The sequence below is a fragment of the Homarus americanus genome, unplaced genomic scaffold, assembly GCF_018991925.1.
Source record: "Homarus americanus isolate GMGI-L3 unplaced genomic scaffold, GMGI_Hamer_2.0 scaffold34921, whole genome shotgun sequence".
Lineage (NCBI taxonomy): Eukaryota > Metazoa > Arthropoda > Malacostraca > Decapoda > Nephropidae > Homarus > Homarus americanus.
The window spans coordinates 2,933,941-2,956,030 of NW_024741901.1; the positions used below are offsets into that span (position 1 = coordinate 2,933,941).

At 43.4% G+C, this 22,090-nt stretch overlaps 1 protein-coding gene across 7 annotated transcripts in view; it reads left to right on the forward strand.

Moving 5' to 3' along the window:
* The window catches only part of LOC121876169, a 112,149-nt gene that overhangs the window by 13,753 nt on the left and 76,306 nt on the right, over positions 1–22,090 (forward strand). For 6 of the 7 annotated variants that reach the window (XM_042381117.1, XM_042381121.1, XM_042381122.1 and 3 more), the window contains exons 3-7: positions 5,697–5,917; positions 6,739–6,904; positions 8,050–8,262; positions 19,602–19,793; positions 20,255–20,362. In XM_042381117.1, the coding sequence (XP_042237051.1) occupies positions 5,697–5,917; positions 6,739–6,904; positions 8,050–8,262; positions 19,602–19,793; positions 20,255–20,362 (900 nt within the window). The remainder of the gene's footprint in view (positions 1–5,696; positions 5,918–6,738; positions 6,905–8,049; positions 8,263–19,601; positions 19,794–20,254; positions 20,363–22,090) is intronic. The other variant, XM_042381123.1, reaches the window with a different exon arrangement.

Consider the following 22,090-nt stretch of genomic DNA (forward strand, 5'->3'; position numbering starts at 1 on the left):
TCACCCCTCCTCCCCTCACATCATGCCTGTACTCCTCTTCCTCCTACTGTCCCCCCCCTCTCTCCTCCTCCCTCCCTCCCTCACATCGACTGTACTCCTCTTCCTCCTACTACTGTCCTCCCCCTCTCTCCTCCTCCTCCTCATCTTGTGCTGTGCTCCTCTTCCTCCTACTACTGTCCCCCCTCTCTCCTCCCTCCCTCCCCTCATCTTGTACTGTGCTCCTCTTCCTCCTTACTGTCCCCCCTCTCTCTCCTCCCTCCCTCCCTCATCTTGTACTGCCTCCTCTTCCCTCTCTGTCCCCCCCTCTCTCTCCCCCTCCCTCCCCATCTTGTACTGTACTCTCTTCCTCCCTACTACTGTCCCCCCCTCTCTCTCCCCTCCCTCCCTCCCCCATCTTGTACGTCTCCTCTTCCTCCCTACTACTGTCCCCCCTCTCTCCCTCCCCTCCCCTCACATCTTGTGCTGTACTCCTCTTCCTCTACTACTGTCCCCCCCCTCTCTCCACCCCTCCCTCCCCTCACATCTTGTACTGTACTCCTCTTCCTCCCTACTACTGTCCCCCTCTCCTCTCCCTCCCCTCACATCTTGTGCCTCTCTTCCTCCTACTACTGTCCCCCCCTCTCTCTCCTCCTCCTCCCTCACATCTTGTACTGTACTCCTCTTCCTCCTACTACTGTCCCCCCCCCTCTCTCCTCCCCTCCCTCCCTCACATCTTGTACTGTACTCCTCTTCCTCCCTACTGTCCCCCCCCTCTCTCCTCCCCTCCCCTCACATCTTGACTGTCTCTCCTCTTCCTCCTACTACTGTCCCCCTCTCTCCTCCCTCCCTCCCTCACATCTTGTACTGACTCTCTTCCTCCTACTACTGTCCCCCCTCTCTCCCTCCCCTCCCCCTCCTTGTCTTGCTCCCTCTTACTCCTACTACTGTCCCCCTCTCCCTCCCTCCCCTCCCTCCCTCACATCTTGTGCCTCCTCTTCCCTCTACTGTCCCCCCCCCTCTCCCACCCCTCCCTCCCCTCACATCTTGTACTGTCTCCTCTTCCTCCCCCCACTGCTCCCCCCCTCTCCTCCCCTCCCTCCCTCCCATCTTGTACTGTACTCCTCTTACTCCCTTCCCCTCTCTCTCCTCCCCTCCTCCCTCATCTTGTACTGTGCTCCTCTTCCTCCTACTACTGTCCCCCCCCTCTCTCCTCCTCCTCCCTCACATCTTGTACTCTCCTCTTCCTCCTACACTGTCCCCCCCCTCTCCTCCCCTCCCTCCCCTCCATCTTGTACTGTACTCCTCTTCCTCCTACTACTGTCCCCCCCTCTCTCCTCCCCTCCCTCCCTCTCACCTTGCTGTACTCCTCTTACTCCCTACTACGTCCCTCCCCTCTCTCCTCCCCTCCCTCCCTCACATCTTGTACTGTACTCCTCTTCCTCCTACTGTCCTCCCCCCTCTCTCCCTCCCTCCCTCCCCTCACCTTGCTGCCTCCTCTTCCTCCTACTACTCCCCCCCCCTCTCCCTCCCTCCCCTCCCTCACATCTTGTACTCCTCTTCCCTCCCTACTTGTCCCCCCCCTCTCTCCCTCCCCTCCCTCCCTCACATCTTGTGCTGCTCCTCTTCTCCCTACTGTCCCCCTCTCTCCTCCCCCCCTCACATCTTGTACTTGCTCCTCTTCCTCCTCTGTCCCCCCCCTCTCCTCCTCACATCTTGTACTGTACTCCTCTTCCTCCTACTACTGTCCCCCCTCTCTCCTCCTCCCTCCCTCATCTTGTACTGTACTCCTCTTCCTCCTACCTTCCCCCCTCTCTCTCCCTCTCCCTCACATCTTGACTTACTCTCTTCCTCCTACTATTGTCCCCCCTCTCTCTCCTCCCCTCCCCTCCCCTCCCTTGTCTTGCCTCCTCTTCCTCTCTGTCCCCCCCCTCTCTCCTCCTCCCTCCCCTCACATCTTGCCTCCTCTTCCTCCTACTGTCCCCCCTCTCTCCTCCCCTCCCTCCCTCACATCTTGTACTGTACTCCTCTTCCCTACTGTCCCCCCCCTCTCTCCTCCTCCCTCCCTCACATCTTGTACTGTACTCCTCTTCCTCTACTACTGTCCCCCCCTCTCTCCCCTCCCTCCCTCCCCTCCTTGTACTGTACTCCTCTTCCCCACTCCACTGTCCCCCCCCTCTCTCTCCCCTCCCTCCCTCCCACATCTTGTACTGTACTCCTCTTCCTCCTACTACTGTCCCCCCCTCTCTCCCACCCCTCCCTCCCTCACATCTTGTGCTGTACTCCTCTTCCTCCTACTACTGTCCCTCCCCTCTCTCCTCCCTCCCTCCCTCCCACATCTTGTACTGTCTCCTCTTCCTCCTACTATTGTCCCCCTCTCTCCTCCCCTCCCTCCCTCCACATCTTGTACTGCTCCTCTTCCTCCTACTACTGTCCCCCCCTCTCCCCCCTCCTGCTCCCCTCCCCCCCCTCTCCACCCCCCTCCCTCACATCTTGTACTGTCTCCTCTTCCTCCCTACTGTCCCCCCTCTCTCCACCCCTCCCTCCCTCCATCTGCCTCCTCTTCCTCCTACTGTCCCCCCTCTCTCACCCCTCCTCCCTCACATCTTGTACTCCCTCTTCCTCCTACTACTGTCACCCCCTCCCACCCCTCCCTCCTCACATCTGTACTGTACTCCTCTTCCTCCCTGTCCCCCCTCTCCACCCCTCCCTCCCTCACATCTTGCTGTACTCCTCTTCCTCCTCTACTGTCCCCCCCCTCTCTCCCACCCCTCCCTCCCTCACATCTTGTACTTAACTCCTCTTCTTCCTCTTCCACCTTCCCTTCACCCCTACTGTATCTACCCTAGGGTATATATTTTCCTCTTCTCACTGTCCTTCTCATGAGCTCTCCCCACTGCCTCACAACCTCACTATATCCAACTTCCTCACTTCCCTCACCTCACTGCTCCATCCCACCTTACTCTAGTTCCAGCTCAGTAACGCCACCACCTTCATTATCACGGCTTCATTACCTAACTTAGCTTATTTTTTGTACTGTCACTCCAAAAAGATCTTAAATTATGCTTCATCTTTCATATAACCCAACACCTTGAACCTCTTCTAGTATATAAACACCGTATATATATCAGTAAGGTTAATGTATATAGTTCTTGATAAAGTTTATATACCCAACAAAAACAATTAAAAATTCTAATACTTTACATATATCGTTAAAAACAACAACAGCGTTTCACATTGGTCCTGAAAGTTAGTAAAGGTGTATTACTGTATTCTCAACCGTATCCAAAGAGAACCATCTACTGTATTACTCAGTTTAATACAGTTAGTAGGTTTACCTTTTACGATCCGCTGAAAATATGTAATCATGTGCAAATAACATAGAAAAGGTGTGATTGGGTGGTTTGCGTTACGACTTGATCACTTGTATACAGAGGAGTGGTGTGTTGTATACCTCCCTGGGTGTAGTAGTAGTGGTGTTGGTGTATGTAGCGACAGTTGCCTATGGTCACTATTCAATATCGAGGCCAAGTGCGCCCACGGCTGACGTTACTACACCCGGAATGGAATGAAAGAATGGGGCCACTGGTTGTGTTGAGTATGCGGGATTAAAGTAATATTTGGTTACTATTATTACACTAATTAAAGAAGAAAAGGGTGAAATAATAAGTGTAATTACTGGTATTGTGTGATTTATTTTTTTCGCCATCGTAAGCTATAAAAACGGGTATTATTCTAGTTTCTGTCATCCAGGGAATCTTACGAAGTTAGGTTAGGTTAGGTTAGGTTAGGTTAGGTTAGGTTAGGTTAGGTTAGATTTAGGTTAGGTTAGGTTAGCATTAAGGGGATTAATCAACAGGTGAAGTAAGATGGGCTTCGTAATCTTCACTTCAGTACTTGTTATAATATCAATGTGTAAACCAATATTGAGGTTAAGTCTTATATCATGTGTCGTAAGTAACCTTGTGCCAGACCCATGGATACTGGGATAAATAAATAAAAATCAATACCACCGTCCACACTGTCCGGATAAGAATAGATGTCATTTCTAAGCTACTGTTGACGTGGGAGTCTGGGTAACGCGTCCATGAGTCGGGCACCTACTGGTATGACCTCTCAGCCACGATGTGATTTATGTAAGAAATAATAAAAGCTGTGCCTGTTAAGCTAGAAACCAGAGAATAACATTAATAATACAGGATGGTTGTTGTTATAATGGTCTTTTGGGCGCGTAATAATGTTAGTGATTACACCAGTTCACCAACAATAAAAAATATTGGAGTTAAAACTTTCTAGGGTGGTTAAAACAGTAAGGGATGATCTAAATTTTAACAGCTTGTGTCGTTTGGTACAGTCCCCTTCACTAGTGCGTTTACAGGGGCTCGTCATATAAACAGTTCACAAATCATTACATTGAGATTTTTCATTTTAATATTGCTTTACTGTGATTCCATGTTTATTATTGCGAGTTTCCTTCTATCGAATGTAAACAAACACAGTGCTGATGAGCCCCTGTAAACGCACTAGTGAAGGGGACTGTACCTCCCTCAACACCTCTGTGCATCACAAGAAAAACAGCCACCATCCATCTACCCCAACCCAGTGTTTATATAGACGCATGAACCCGTATATAAGTTCAGTAAGGCAGAGTTACAAACAATTTTATCGGCTCCCAGAAACAAAAACAAAAAATAAAAAAATCACTGGAAAAAACAGGTATATTTTTGGTGATAAATCATGTTATGGGATATAGACAGCTTTTAAATAGCCTAAAACAGAATTAAGTTTGGTTAGGTTAAGGCAAGTTGGGTTAGGTTAGGTTAAGGCAAGTTGGGTTAAGATTAGGTTAGGTTAAAGTTAAGTTAGGTTATGGTTACATTAGGTTAGGTTTGTAAATTGTTCTAGTGACTTTTTTACATTCGTTTTATGACACCCACCTTGTTTATACTATATTGTACGACTACTGTACTGTATATGGAAAAGCTAAACTATAGTATTACCGGTAGTTAATGGTACACCACCTCAAAACCTATTTATATTCCAATTAATTCACCAGAAAATGAGTAAGTTATTTGTTCCATAATATATTCTCAGTTTATGTGAAGTTTATTTGTGATAATAATCTGTAAATGATGGAGATAATTCACGAAGGAAACTGAACGCCAGATTATTAATTCTGAGAAACATCTGAACTATTAATTACAATTTCTTAATGACGTTGATTGATTGATTGTGGTAATTCCATCCCTGGCGATTGATTAATGTGACAGAGGATAAGGAGGGTAGAAGTATGGCCACTACCTTTGACAGGGAGAAAGACAGACGAAGCTCACATAACAGGAATGTTTTAAAGGGAAGTAATCTGTCACATGGCAAATTAAACACAGAAAAACACCTTTAAATGTATAAATTATTCATGATAGTTAGCATAGGGTGATCGAAAAGTCCCTGTGTATACCATAAACTAGTATCTACTGTAATTAGAACATTGTATAAAATAAAGCAGGTATAACAAGGAAAAACTATATTGCTAATTATTACAGTTGCATAGGGGGACTTTTCGATTACCCTATAATAACGAGGATTATAAAAAAATCTATAATAGTAATAATAATAATAAATAATAATAATAATAACAACAATACTACTTCTAATAATAATAATGAACGTCATCCAGGTGTGAGTAATGCGGCAAAATAACATCCTTTCACCCCACGCAGGAGCTTTGCCCGACGACCAAGAACCACTGTGTCCCCAAGATGTGTCGTAATGTCAACAGCAAGAACGTGAGGAACCAGCGATGTCCTGTGGGTCAAGTGTACTGCGAAACACACACCAACGCCGCCTGCATCACGCCCTGTCCTCCTGTCAGTAGACTCGATAACCCTTCGGTGCCCCAACAGCCTCAACCCTGCGGACCCGGCCTGTTCTTCTGCAGCAGGTGAGGGGGTGGAGCTCTGTATGTGTATGTGGGAGGATGTTGTGTGTTTTTAGTTTGTGTGGAAAGCTGTATGTAAATATGAATGTTTGGGTCATTGTTTGTTAAGGATGATAAACACACACACACACACACACACACACACTACAGCATAACTTAGTGAGGTGAACCAAGAGGTTAGGATATGTATTAAGGACAGTTTGTTCTCTGCCACAGGAAGTCAACTGTACAGTTCGGTCATAAAATGTCTGCTGATGACAAATGAAGTGAAATATGAAAATGATACAATAAATGAGTGTGTTTGTTTACCATGTAGAACAAGATAAAAGCATTTCGGTGAAGATATTAATCGCTTATTTCACTTGAGGTTTTGTATGAATCACTACAGAAAAAGGTGTGGCACTCGCCTTCTGTCCTCAGGGTCACACCCAGCTCATCCCGCTATTAATGGCTGCCTAACTTTACAGCTGGGAAAGTCAAGCCTTTATATTCAGTATAATACGCTGCTCTTAACTGGTTTATGTAACACAATATTTTTTCACCAATGAAAACCATAGTTTCTTCAAAAGTCAGAACATTGATTAAACAAGCTGGAGTCATTATAGAAAGCAAATCGTAATATCAAGAGTATAGGAGAGTTGTGTACAGGAAACAGGGTGAGGATGTGGTTAAGAAAGAAAGGGGAACTGAGGACAAATGTTCTTCCAGGGAAGGTAACTCTTATAATGAAAATATAGTGTAAGGATAAACTGAATACTGTACAATATAATGTTTTAGGTTTATGGTTTATTTACAAGTAGCTAACCATGTTATGTGTATGTTAGGACTCGTTCATGCGAGAGTAAAGCCGACTGCGGGGAAGCAGCCATGAGTTCAGAGATGTCCTGTAGCCAGGGCTTCACCTTCTGCGCCAAGTGGGGCGGCTGTATCCTGGGTAGCTGTCCGGAGCAGGGCGGTACCTCTTCCGTCAAGAAATGTCGCTCCGGCACCGTGAGTGTTACCACAGTCGTTAGTTGTATTTAACTTACTCGGTGCATAATTTCATTGGCTTATGTAAAAAAGCTACTCGTGCAGTGTTTTAATTGTTCCTTTAGTACAGGCAATAAGTTTGACCCCTTGTGCTGGGAGAACAGTACCTTTAGCGGCCTCGCCATTACTCGAGGACCACTGAGGACGGTCAAGAGGTAGCTTATGTAAATATCACATCTGATGTATAAAAACAGAGCTGCACGCATCACCACTATGTCGGGCGTCCTTCTAATGTACCACAACTATTTTTCGAAACAATAATAATCCTTTAACCAAATATCAGTATTCCAGAGATATTCTCTTAACAGTCACAAAATATTTACTGCCTCTTGTCAATGGTGTTCTAATATGACTGTCTTTATTTTATTTTTTTTTTGCATGTCCTGGGTCAGTCTAAGACTAACAATAATTATAAGAGCGTCACGTGTCTGTCAGTGAGGGCCACACACCGTCACGTTTTGGCCTTGACACACTGACATCTTTCCTGTATAATATTATCAATGTCTGATCTTGAGTTTATTGACAGTGAATACTTGGAAAATATCTGTACCTATTATATTCAGCTGGAATAAATAGGATTACAGCCTGGAGCCTCGTACTGTATATTCCTGGGACGCTCGATATAACCATGTGAATAATGCTTTTGCTATATATATATATCTATATATATATATATATATATATATATATATATATATATATATATATATATATATATATATATATATATATATATATAATGTTTGTGTGTGTTTGTATAAAAAGGTTTTCATTACATCAGTACTGTATAAAGCATGTTTTAACCGTGTGAAATATAAGTATTGTTTCCAGCAAGCATGGTAGAAAGATCTTACCAGTATTGGTCTTTGATTCCTTACCACAACACCTGTGTCCTACACCACAGTCCTACACCACAGTCCTACACCACAACCACTAGTGTCCTACACCACAGTCCTACACCACAACACCAGTGTCCTACACCACAACACCAGTGTCCTACACCACAGTCCTACACCACAACCACCAGTGTCCTACACCACAACACCAGTGTCCTACACCACAACCACCAGTGTCCTACACCATAACACCGTCTGCTTGCCCACAAGGTCCTGTGTGCGTCGAGTGGGTATTGCCAGGCGTCGTGTGGGCTGTTCACTGAGCAGGAGTTCAGTGAGGGGCCAGGAGAGGGTAGGAGGTGCTACCCGTGGGAGGTGTGGTGCGCCGCCGCCCACCGGTGTGTGGTGTCTGGTGTGTGTGGTGAGGATGGTGGTGACGGTCAGCGGCAGACTCAGTCATCAACCACCTGTCCACCCTCCCAGGTAACTACAGTAACCCATCCACTGCCACCCATACCTGTGACTGTTGCATCTTCTTCCTTCCATACAAACACTAATGATTCTTACATTTATTACACTCGGGTCCAGTTTGGTTAATTATCGCTCACAATGCTCAGGAAACCACCAAAGACTCGCCCACTCACATAACATTGCGGACATTACCAAAGAGTTAGAACAAGCAAGGGAAGTTAGGTCGGAACGCAAATTTACTGCCACATAAATGTCAAATAGACGGAGGTGAGGTTAGGTTGACGAGTCATGATTGGCTGCGGCCTTAACAACGTTATCGTGGTGACACTGTTTTTGTTTTTAAAAGTTTGTGAACCTTCTGCAGTTGCAAGAAAGTTTGTTAGATTTGTGCATCGTTTGTGAAACATTAAAGCAACGAGCGAGCACGCACGCATACACACACCTCCACATTACCATAACTGCACTGTGTGTGGAGGGTAATGCCTGGTTGTGTACCCTCACAGAGAAACAAGGCTGTGTCCGTGAGGGGAGGGAGGAAAGGTTCGCATGTTGGAGGAGCGTGATGATCCTCAGGGCCGGTCAAGGTTACACCAGCCAGCTCCGGGGTTCCTTGTTTACATCCACTCTGTTTACACCTTTACTTCTCGCTAGGGACGACCTTGTGGCCACGTCTGGGGTTTAAGTGTAATAATGCCTTTATTGGTGAGTCACGTCTGGGTTAGGGAGCCGTGAACAAGGTGCCCAGTTGAGCTAGATACCCGGGCACTGGCAGCTGGAGGTGAGGGATGTGGGACCTCGTGACGTGCAATTGCGTAGTAAATAATAATACCTAATTCCCAGAAAAGATCTTCAAAGTATTAAACATCTTCATAAACGCCATGTGATAATGAAGCCTTCAGTTATGTTAATTACATCGTTTACAGCTCAAGGTCCAACTCGCTAACTAGAAGCGTTAATCTTGCTGTAAACATGCCAGCTAATTTTAATTATGCCCAGCGAAGTTTTTCACCGTACAACTTTCATGGCGCTAAAATTTAATGCACACACACACACACACACACACACACACACACGTGAACAATACCTGGACATGTCAGCTTTATATCACAATATGATTAAGGAGAATGTTATTATATCTTACTGGCAACTTAAACCTCTACTGTGAGGGTCGTGGTGGTGTGACTCGAAATATAGTATAAACAAATATAATGACGTTAATAAAAAATAATAAATTAAAATTATGCATAAATGAAAAACACCGGAGTCTCATGATGGGTACTGAGACTTTGAAATAAAAAAAATAATAACAATATTAATGCCAGATAATATATACTTTTCTGTAGTTTAATGAAGCGTAATGTCAGTTTTAGTGTATCGATTATTAGGTGAAGACTAAAAGAACCGTTATTAGTGTCGTAGTCACAGCAGCAGTTCGTATAAAAAATAAAATTAATCTGAAAAAATAAATAATAATTTTCAGTTTCTCCTTCTAAAAAATATATTTTAAACGTCTAGTTTTCAAATTTTAATGAGCGATAATTTTTTTTTTCACTTCGGTATATTATCGTTCAAACGAAAAAAAATCACAAATTGTCCAGGGGAACGAGAGAAACCACTTGGTGCTCGCCTAAGTACGTCTATACTAGGCCGGTGACGTATTATATACAACAAAAACAGACCATAGTGTTCAGTTTGGGACAATAATGAGGCGATACTGGACCAGCACTGGGCAGACTAAAAATAAAATATCGTAAACCTAGTTAAACCTATCAGAAGCAGTCTTAGCCCCTTGTGCTTCATAGGACAAACCCCAAATATTTCAAGAAACTGTTACATGGAATTGGATTCGTACTTTATATTTAATTCCATCTTTTATCCAAATATGACAAAAATAATCCCGTACACAAGAAACAGTTGCTAATTATTAACTACTCAAAACACCAGTCCCTGTATCTATCCGACACATTTATTTCACCATTTCAGAGAACTTTTCAAAATTCGTCCGCCTCTCGCTGATAATAATAGCACCGCTTCTACCTACATGAAATTATTACATCAACACCTGACGTAAAATCATAATTATATTTACGTAACTTCACTACCTCAGTCAACCTTTATGGACTATATACAAACTTATCAATTATATAAACTGTGAATTAAATAATGGACAGGAGTTTTGTTAATTAAACAAAATATGGATTTAATGGTTATGTGACGATATAGATTAAGTTTATATAAGACAAGATGGCATCGGTACTGGTGCTAGTGGTGCAGAATTGAGGAGGTGAACATCATCGATCCTGTTGCTGGCCAAACACCTGAGGGTTGCTACAACACTGCTGGCCCGCCACACCCACGTGTATACGTACGTGATCACTATACTGGTTGCCCATTCGTGAAACGAGGATGGCCGGCCAAAGGGTCACCTAGGCGTGAATTTGTTCAAGGTATAGAAGTTGTCGCCAACACAACAACCACACTCTGAGTTAACGAGTTGCATGACCCTGTGTCAAGGAATAGTCCGAGAAGACCGGACAACTCGCCAACTGCATTGGCTAACCATTACCCCGGAATACGATCCGCAAATCAATTGACATCCAGGTCCCCAATTACTGCTGGGTAGACAGGCAAATGGCGTAAAGAAACTTGCCCATTGTTTCACCCTGCCTACATAACACACACACACACACACACACACACACACACACACACTTTAACAGATAACGTAGACACACATAATTATACATTACACCTATAAAAGTCCTTGGCTACACCCTCTATACCACAACCTCCATTCCACGCTGTCGTTCACCCAGCTGTTGTAGTGAAATCTGGGAAGAAAACACCGTAGGCTACATTTCTCGAAGCAAGGCATTGTGAGGCTACTTGCTGCTCTGTCGCTAGCTGAAAGCTTCTTATACAAGGAACGTCGTAATCCTAATATTTTTATGATGAATTATGGAATATTGTCAAAGCGATGTCACAGGTACGTAGTAAGAATTATTTACAATACAGTACAATGTTTGTTTTCCGTATCGTATATCTTTCGGCACTAACAAAAGATGCGTATTCTGGTATATACAGTACATGCTAATATTTTCCAGAGAAAATTGGTTAATAAGATGAATCGTAACTTACTATATTATGACTTTTTCATTTTATATATATATATATATATATATATATATATATATATATATATATATATATATATATATATATATATATATATATATATATATATATATATCGATAAACTTCAAACTTTGCAAAAGCAAGAAATTTTTGAGCTCATGAGAGATTTTAAATTTTCTGAATTAAGTGTATTACATTCTAACAAAATATTTCTTGACAAACGGTTAAGGATGTTTAGCATGAAAACAAATCAACTCATAATTAAATTGTACAGATATACCGGCAGGTGTTCTGTACTGACACAAAGTCATGTGTGACTGAGGAGCGCTGCGGCGGTGTTGGTACTCCTGATGCTGACGTGTGCCCGCCAGGCCAGGTACGCCGACACGCAGAGATTTTTCTTTTGGCGCTAAATACTGCCAAATATTCTCTGCATGGCGGTCATTAATTACAAATAAAACTCAGCTTAGCTCTTTGTCATACCTAGTGTACTTGGCGGTACATATCGTTAAATGTCTTGCTAGGTGTTGTGTACCGCCAAGATAATTTGCCTTACGTTGTGCTTGCCCGTGATTTTCTATGAGGTGTTAGGTGTTGTCGAATTTTGCTTGCTTGACTCTTTTATGTATCCGATCACAAAAATGCTTGAGGCTCTACAGTGTCAAACTTAATGTACTTGGCGCGATGTATGATTGTTCAGTTTTGCCAGTTGCTATGTACTATCCGGTATTGCTAATTGATATACATAACTGCTTTGTGCTGTGAATAGCTGACAGTAACTTGCATGACACTATGTATAGCTGACTATAACAGCATGGTGCTGTGTAAAGCTGATCATAGCTGCATGGCGCTGTGTACAGCTTACTATAACAGCATGGCGCTGTGTACAGCTTACTATAACAGCATGGCGCTATGTACAGCTTACTATAACAGCATGGCACTGTGTACAGCTTACTATAACAGCATGGCGCTGTGTACAGCTTACTATAACAGCATGGCGCTGTGTACAGCTGACCCTATCTGAATGGCGCTGTGTACAGCTGACCATAGCTGCATGGCGCTGTGTACAGCTGACCATAGCTGCATGGCGCTGTGTACAGCTGACCATAACTGTATGGCGCTGTGTACAGCTGACCATAACTGCATGGTGCTGTGTACAGCTGACCATAGTTGCATGGCGCTGTGTACAGCTGACCATAACTGTATGGCGCTGTGTACAGCTGACCATAACTGTATGGCTCTGTGTACAGCTGAGAACTACTTCGCTTGCCTCTTCTTACTGATTTTATGAATTTGCTTGGCGTTAGGTCCTGCCATTATAAATCTTTTGGAACCTCTACTCTCCATCTAACTATGAGTGGCCGGTGAGCTGCTCAATTATCTGTATAGCTGCTGTCACATCATTTCACATTTTTTTGACAAGTACAGTGCGCCATATAGGACAGGTAGCTAAAATACAATACAAAAATATAGCCATTAGTTCTGTACTCCATTGAGACCTATGTCTTACTAATGCTATTTTATTGACAGAATTCTCAAAATACTTCAAGCCATTAACTCCTTCAGAAACACACTTCAGACACCAACGACCTTCATCCTTAAAAGATTCTGAAATGTTGATGCGCAAACTTTTGAAATACAGGTCTTTGCCATTACTACTACCACCACCTTACCACACAAAGCAATCCCTATAGTTCTCTTGAAATTCCGTTTCAAAAGACTAGAAACTGCTGAACAACCAAGAAAACCTAAAATTCCTTATCAAATAAATAATAAAATATATATTTACCTGAACTCGTTTTAGAGCACAAGTGAACCAGTGTGACGTGGCAGACTAATAATGACTACAGTAATTGATGATGGTAGTAAGTGATACTCGTCACACAAGTCGCATGAAGACAAGTGTATAATTATTGTGTCGAAGATTAATTGCAGTAGATAAAGACGACCTCTTAAGGCCACTGTCCTCCGAGGAATTTTGCCAAGTGATGGTATCTCCTGCCCCCCACCAACCCTCCCTAGTGTTAACCAACCCTTTTCTGCCTCGTGACATCCAAACACACATTGACGCCCATGAAACGTATAATAAAAATAAATAGATAAATAAATAAATAAATAAAAACATTGTAATCTAAACGGGCAATAACTAATTTATTTTCACACACACACACACACACACACACACACACACACATATCGACGCCCACGAAACGCAAAAATAATTATTATAACAGGAGAGCAAAAACAATTAATAAAACCATCGGAATCTAAAGACATTATAATTTATTCATTCATTTTCTGTTTCTATAATACAAAGCGGTAAAGTTTTCTGGACGATTAATCTTGTTGCTTTCCATAGTGAGAGTGAAAATACAACAATAGCTTTACGTAACAACTAACTCATTGCAACATGACTGTAGGTTAGTTTGGTCTACAAATAAGTAGAGAACTAATACCAAGGGAAGAAATAAGAAGCCACGAAGAAATAGAAAAAAAGCAGAGAAGGGAGAAAAAATAAAAAGAGTAAGGAGGGAGTTGGTGTGTTGATGGTGATAAATGAACACCTCTTAGTTTGCCAGTACAGATACCAACGTGCCCTCACCCTCTGCTCTGTATGTGTCACACTCCACTCACGAAGATGAATTTAGAATCCTTAATGTATAAATAGTTTAGTTTTGCATTGTGATATAGGAGTAAAACTTGAGTTTGTGGAGATTGGGTGAGAGGACGCATGGTAACTGAGGTACCATGTCTCCACTAGGTGTGGTGTATGCAGACTGGAAGGTGCTCTCCCAAGGAGAGGTGTGGGAGGTCTCGCCGCCCGTCTGTTAGGTCCACTTGTGCCCCCGACGAAGAGTTCTACCTTCAGTTTGGTTCCTGCTTAGGCAGGAGTCACTGTAGGTCTTCCAGGCCCAGGCATCCTCTAGCACAGTCCTGTCCACCTTTACAAGAGTACTGCTTGGCGACAGCATCATGTTCACCACAAGGGTCTTGCAAGAAGACTGTGCATCTGCCCCCGTCAACCAGATGTCTGCCCAACGAGGAGTACTGCTTGGCGACAGCATCATGTTCACCACAAGGGTCTTGCAAGAAGACTGTGCATCTGCCCCCGTCAACCAGATGTCTGCCCAACGAGGAGTACTGCTTGGCGACAGCATCATGTTCACCACAAGGGTCTTGCAAGAAGACTGTGCATCTGCCCCCGTCAACCAGATGTCTGCCCAACGAGGAGTACTGCTTGGCAACAGCATCATGTTCACCACAAGGGTCTTGCAAGAAGACTGTGCATCTGCCCCCGTCAACCAGATGTCTGCCCAACGAGGAGTACTGCTTGGCAACAGCATCATGTTCACCACAAGGGTCTTGCAAGAAGACTGTGCATCTGCCCCCGTCAACCAGATGTCTGCCCAACGAGGAGTACTGCTTGGCAACAGCATCATGTTCACCACAAGGGTCTTGCAAGAAGACTGTGCATCTGCCCCCGTCAACCAGATGTCTGCCCAACGAGGAGTACTGCTTGGCGACAGCATCATGTTCACCACAAGGGTCTTGCAAGAAGACTGTGCATCTGCCCCCGTCAACCAGATGTCTGCCCAACGAGGAGTACTGCTTGGCGACAGCATCATGTTCACCACAAGGGTCTTGCAAGAAGACTGTGCCCCCGTCAACCAGATGTCTGCCCCCGTCAACCAGACTGTCTGCCCAACGAGGAGTACTGCTTGGCAACAGCATCATGTTCACCACAAGGGTCTTGCAAGAAGACTGTGCATCTGCCCCCGTCAACCAGATGTCTGCCCAACGAGGAGTACTGCTTGGCAACAGCATCATGTTCACCACAAGGGTCTTGCAAGAAGACTGTGCATCTGCCCCCGTCAACCAGATGTCTGCCCAACGAGGAGTACTGCTTGGCGACAGCATCATGTTCACCACAAGGGTCTTGCAAGAAGACTGTGAATCTGCCCCCGTCAACCAGATGTCTGCCCAACGAGGAGTACTGCTTGGCGACAGCATCATGTTCACCACAAGGGTCTTGCAAGAAGACTGTGAATCTGCCCCCGTCAACCAGATGTCTGCCCAACGAGGAGTACTGCTTGCAGCGAGACGCCTGTGTGCCCTGGGGCAAGAGTGCTGGACCTGTACTCCGCCCCCCAGCCAAGATCATGAGCTGCTCCTTTGAACAGGTGCGCAATACAACCTGTTATGGTTAATGAAAATGGCGTAACTTTATGTCAGTCTCGTATAATAAAAATATGTTTTAGTATAGGTTTATCCAAGTGTGAATCACAGCAGTATACTAGGATAATGTAATAGAGGCCCCACAAAGTGATTGGTTATCGGAATTGAAGAATGTTATCCCGTCAATTTTGAGAAAACTATCACCGGGAAGATACCAGAAATTAAACATCAGTACCAGTTTTGGCTCTAAGGTCACGATATTGGTAATCTTGCATGACCCGGTTAGATGAGGTGAAGTTAGAGGGCGCCTGAGGTTTTGAAACACGTAACGAGGTTAGCTATACACTAGTCCATCAACAATTAAAAATTATGAAAGAGAACCTATTTGAGAGAACAGGAGTGCGTTGGAGTCTACTCGTTTGTACCCTCTGCCCCCACGATTTCCCTTCACATTGATGTCAGCGCACAGGCCCAACTCCTGGCGCTGGTTGGTCGGCCAAGAACAATGTTGCCAGATAGGTCCAGCTGGCGTTCGACTAGTCTTAACAGTACAGTAAATATATCTTGACAACTACCACACACTAAGTAAAGGGCGACAATGTATCAGGCGGCAGGTATAAACACTGATCACTTGTAAACTGTCACTAATAGGCCACGTCTATGATAAATACTTAATACTAAAATAAAATTTTCAGGGTGGTTTTATGCAAATTGTTATGTATATTTTCTCACAAAGATATGCGTTGTGTAAAGTTTAAACACATTTTTGGCATGTTCCATGCTGAGGTAAGCCTTTCCTGGCTTGTTGAGTGGTGTTATGAATTACCGGATTCCCTCTTTTATTTCGCTAAGCGGTTAAAACAGTTGCTGGACCTTTTTCGTTCTTCTAAACATTTCTATGAGAAAAAAAAATCAAATTTTAAGAGCTTATATAAAGTATCAATAACACTGAAAAGTGGAACTGAAGTAAACTTAAAGAATGTTTGATTCAATTAAAAGAAATGTAATGAAATTAGGTACTGTATGTATACAGTTCAGAGATTTCGTGGAAGCGTAGGACATGTTGCAGTACCTAAACTGATTTAGTTCGTTCCTACGAGAGGAGAAAATGTCTGTCGGGTTAGGGTTGGCAGCCCTGGTAGACACGACACGTTTTGTTAAAAAAGTCGGATACATTTTCTTGGTTAAATCCATTTGTATGTCTTTGGGGCAGGGCGTGAAGATGTTCTCATGTAGAGGAGTGAGTGATATTCACAGCTCCCCATTGCCTGAGGCCTAGGTGAGCTGTGGGTGTACAGTACAAGGTGCTCACCGCTACTCACTACTCTTGAAATAGGCTGTACGACAGATGCAGTATTATACATTCGTCCGTCACTAAACTGATTTGTGACATGTGCTAAGCACATTGTAGTTTTGTCCGATCAATTTAACGTTATATAATTATTTAACGAGTCGAATGCGTGCCTGATATAATATTTACGTTGTTGCAGTATTTTTTCTGATTAAGATAAAATAAAAATTCAGTGATAAAGATTAAGTAGTTGAATTGTGTAGTTATTTGTTAGTTAATGAAAAATCATGTCAGTGATAATATTATCTTTATTGTCTACACAATTCTATGACTGAGGTAGTAGGAGAATAAGTTAATAGGTTGAGGTTGTGACTTGAGTTCCTCTTGGTGAAGGTGTTTAGCCTGGGTACTGGGTCGTGCGTAGTGGAGGGTGGGCGTGGCCAGCCTGCTAACTCCGCCCGTCGCCCTCACACCAGCTGCCCTCCGGGGAAAGTAAGTTGAGCACCGTTACAAGTAGTACACTCCACGCTAGAAACGCGAGTCTCAACTGTAACAGGCGAGACTCGAGGAGTGTACTGGTTGCTCAAAAGTGTTAACACGTTGAGTGTGTGTTGCACAATGCACATTTCAAAACAAGTGTTTATTGGTTGGTGTAAATTACTTTATCACACTGGATAATTTGCTAAAAATTGCCATCAACTGCTTTTCGAATGCTTTTTTTTTCAGTATAAGAGGTTCTGTACATCACAACCCGCGAAGGGCCAAGCGCTTGCCACACTGTGTGTTGTTTAGTTTGGGCGGGAAAATAATGGTTTAATAGCACATTTTCACTAGATATTTTTCCAAGTTTTTTTTTTTCATATTTATAATTTGCATCAATGAATAAGTTTATTTTTTTAATAAAATTAATGAAAGTGAAGAGCAAGAATAATTCATCACATGTGGCATCGTTCATGTTGCACATTCCAATTATATGTATTCTCGCTGTTTTATTGTATTCGTGTCCGCTCTCAGTACTGGACGTTTGTAACATTTTCTAATGGTATTTTTCTTGAGATTTGATATGATGGTAACATTTACACATTGTCAAGAGAGTACACATTACTATTATGTACATTATCTTTACCTTCCTCCACTTTATGGCACTAAAATATTAACAAAATTGCTCTGGACAAGACTATCAAGGACTATGGGGGGATCCTACACAAGCCACTGGTCTCCTTCCCCGCCACGGTCACTTCTGGATGGGGTCGCCATTAGGTAAATTAGGTATAGTAGAGGACAAATCCATACATAAAAGTAACAGAAAGAGAAGAAAGATAAGAATATATATATGGAAAAATAACAATAAAGAGAATGAGTAGCAAAAATGAAGAAATGGAAGAAAAACTAAGTGAATATACAGAAGAAATAGAGAAGTGAAAATAGAGGTGCAGTAACAGACGAAATAAGGAGGAAAAAGGAGAGGTAGTTATAAAATAAATAGAAATTAAAAGTGATTTAGTCATGTGTGTGGCGTTAGAACAGGGAGGGAGTAAATGAACGTCTTGGTATCCCCCTCCCCACCACGCCTCGTAGTTTGCCACCACAGATACCAACGTGCCCTCACCCTCTGCCCTTGTACGTGACACACTCCACTCACCAAGACGAAGAATTTAGGATCATTGATATATAACTTGTTTAGTTTATGTTGTTTTATAAGAAAAAAAAAGGGATTTGTGGAGATTTGGTGTTTTGCGTAATACCGGATGATGTGTGTTTTGAAGTTGCTGAAGTAGGTTGATGTACATTGTTAGGAAATGTGATGTTTTTGATAACTTAGTGTTGTGTGTGTGTGTGTGGTTAGACTTAATAGGGCCAATTAAAGATATAAAACCACAGTAACTTATGAGGTATGAGAGTTCAGGAACTGTGGCCAATAAAGCGGACACCCCTTTAACAATGACGCACTGAACCAATCGAGGATGGTGTATGGCCTCCATGTGTCAGCAGTTGTTAACCTTGGCCACCAAAGTCTAACGCACATTTCAACAATGATCGTCGGAGAAAAATTTAGGTTAGATTGTGATAGTCTAGATATAATCGTCGTAGTTGTATGGAATAAATGTGGCAGCGGACATTCACATGGGATCCAAACGGGTGTGGTGGAACGTGGGGCATATATTATTGTAGCTCTTCAATGCTTTAAGCATAAACAATCTTTTGTGTCCAGCAGTAGAACACTAAGTTTGTAAAAGAAGTTATGGGTAATAAAGTTGTAGGTAATTATTACTCAAGTAGTTGTAGTTAAGGAGTCATATCAGGCGTCTAGAGTTAACAACATACTTTTTAAGGAACCTGTGTGGCATGCCAACTTATACATAAATTAAACGCTAAGTTACGGGGCGCAACGTTGACTTGACATTAATTTATAGACCACAAACACATTATAACTGTCTTCTTTACACACACACACACACACACACACGTGTTGATTATTTCATAGCATATAATTTTCATGTCAAATTCAACATCCTGTTAACTTCTTTGTGAACTCTCTCTCGTTGATGGCGGCCATATGTTGAAGCTAACACAATAGTCCTGAGTACTCGAGACACCAGCTGTATATTGCTCGGTAACCTTCCGCTGTGTGCTGAGCTTTTCGGACTGGCTTGAGTTTATTCTCGCTTTCATATTTACATTACTTTGATGGGAAGTAAGATAGTCGGGAATGAGGATATGTGGTAACTTGAGGCACCGTCTCCACCAGGTGCCGTGTCTGGAGACAGGCAGGTGCGCTCCGGAGGGAAAGTGTGAGAAGTCTCGGCCCCCATCTCTTGGGTCCACCTGTCCTCCCGATGAGGAATTCTGCCTGAGTCGAGACTCCTGTGTACCCCGGGGCAGGTGTGCCGGACCTGTCCTCCGCCCCCCAGCCAAGATGATGAGCTGCGCCCCTGGACAGGTGTGCAATAACCAATTGTCATTATTAATGAAAATTATTTAACTTTGTGTCGAGTTTGTACAGAGCAAAATATTGTAGGCTTAACCAATTGTTATGGACCGCATAATATATGGAGAAGATAGGTAGCTATAATGTAAATATTTAGCGGCCCCTTATAGTTCTTAGCTGTGAGAATTTATGAATGCAAGTACTGTTACATTACTCGGTTACCACATACCATGTACTACACAGTATCATCAGAATCAATAACTTTCCCTCCCTCCACTATGACACTGAAATATCTGCAACAGAGTAACTAAACTAACGACACACGTGTCCCTGGTATTTAGGATATATAATATTTAGCCTAAAAGTGGAAGGCTCCAAAGAAAAAATAAGAATGAAATATAATGAGAGTAATCTATGAGAATTTCTACCAAGCTCATTTGTGTGTTGCACTACATTTTTCTGCTGCACTTAAGCTCCTGTGTGTGGCTACGGGCACTTGCAAGAGAGCGAGCGAGTGTGGGAGTGTTGGCAGCCCTGGAAGAGGGAAGCCCATGTCATCAGAGATCTGTCCACCTAACAAGGTAATACTGATATGTTTTGTTTCATTTTTCTCATCTCTTTGCCTGTTTAATATCGACAAATCCCAGTGACAGTTTGGTAATACCGCCATGTATTGAATGTTTAGGAAATTCAGTACCGGTTTTATCTTGTATGTGTACGATAATATTTAAATGGTTTTACCAGATTTTTTTTACTTCACAATTTTTATACGTTTCATAGCTTGTATATTTGCATCATATGGCTTCAAATGTAAAGCTGGGGAACATCGATGAATCTTGGGAGAGAAGTTGAAATTCAGAAATTTAAATGAAATTTGGTGTGTATTCGACCAGCCGCATCGATGATAACTAATGTCAAATACCATAAGCTGTAGATCATGTACACATAGGTACCATACTCTTGACTGACCCTGACCTTTCCACAGCGTATAATTATCGAGGCTAATTTACGAGTCATACACTACCGGGTAACTTTTGGCAGTGACCACTTGCTGCCAGGCGTACCAACACTACAGCAGCGGTAGTGGTGCGAGGTGTTTTTAGAGAGCTGCGACACCACCATCAACCAGCTTAGTCATAATTACCACAATCAACCTCACTATAACCCCCCCCTTCCTTCCTTCCTTTCCTAATCCTGCCTTTGTTCAGCGACGCTAGTCTTGATTATACTGTTCTCCATTCTTCCTCCCCCCCTATGCCTTCTCCACCCCCTCTCATTCTCTTCCCTCCTAATATATCTCCCCCTTCCATTTTGTTGCACCTGCCCCATACCATTTTACCTGCATCCCCCTTCTCCCTTCCACTTCCCTCTTTCTTCTATCTTCCTCTGTCTTCCTCTTCTCTCCATCCACCTACACGTATCTCCCATCTTCATGCTCTCCCCTTTTTCATCTACCTGTACCATTTCCCCTTCTTTTCCATCGACATATCCCTTTCCCCCTTCCGTCAACTTCCTCAGTCCACCTGCTCTCTCCCTCCCCCCCCCTCCCCCACACTGCTCCCTCAGCGTGACGTGATGGGGGTGACGCCGCCGGGAGAGAAACCATTGACAACGCCACGCGAGTCAGACTGAGTCACTGTGGGTTAGACTGAGTCACTGTGGGTCAGGCTGAGTCATACTGGGCCAGGCTGAGTGAAAAAGGGGAGGGTGTAAAGGGGAACATGAGGGGAAGATATGGCAATTAGGGGAGGGAGTGAAGCTTAAATTTGCTTAGATATCGCAGGTACGACAGTGTTACGTGTCCCTGAAGTAAGTAACTGATCGATCTTTGCTACTTGTGACGCACTCGTGGTACTCCTTACGCCACCGAGGAATTTCATAAATTATTCAGAATTGTTCGCTACGCCATTTATTTTTCCCCTGCCAGTTATCGACACTCGGTGATAACTTCTCTAGTATTTTTGTAATTTTACAATCAATATATGCACTAGTAAACTTTAATACAGAGAGCGGCTATCGCCTCCTGTTGGTTCGATTCTTGGGCGTTCCCAGTTCACCCAGCTGTAAATGGGTACCTACCTAAGTTTACAACTGGGGAAGTAAAGGCGGTCGAGTGCAGTACCGGCCATGCTGCCTCCTTGTGTACCGAAGGCTTAATATACAGTGTGCTGTATCCACACTGTCCCGAACGGGCAGTCTTGCCTATGGGACCACTTTCACTTTCTTTCAAACTTTCATATCGGTAATTATTTCCTATAGCTGGTTTATGGTCACTGAATATAGAATGACGATGACTGCCCCAAAAAACT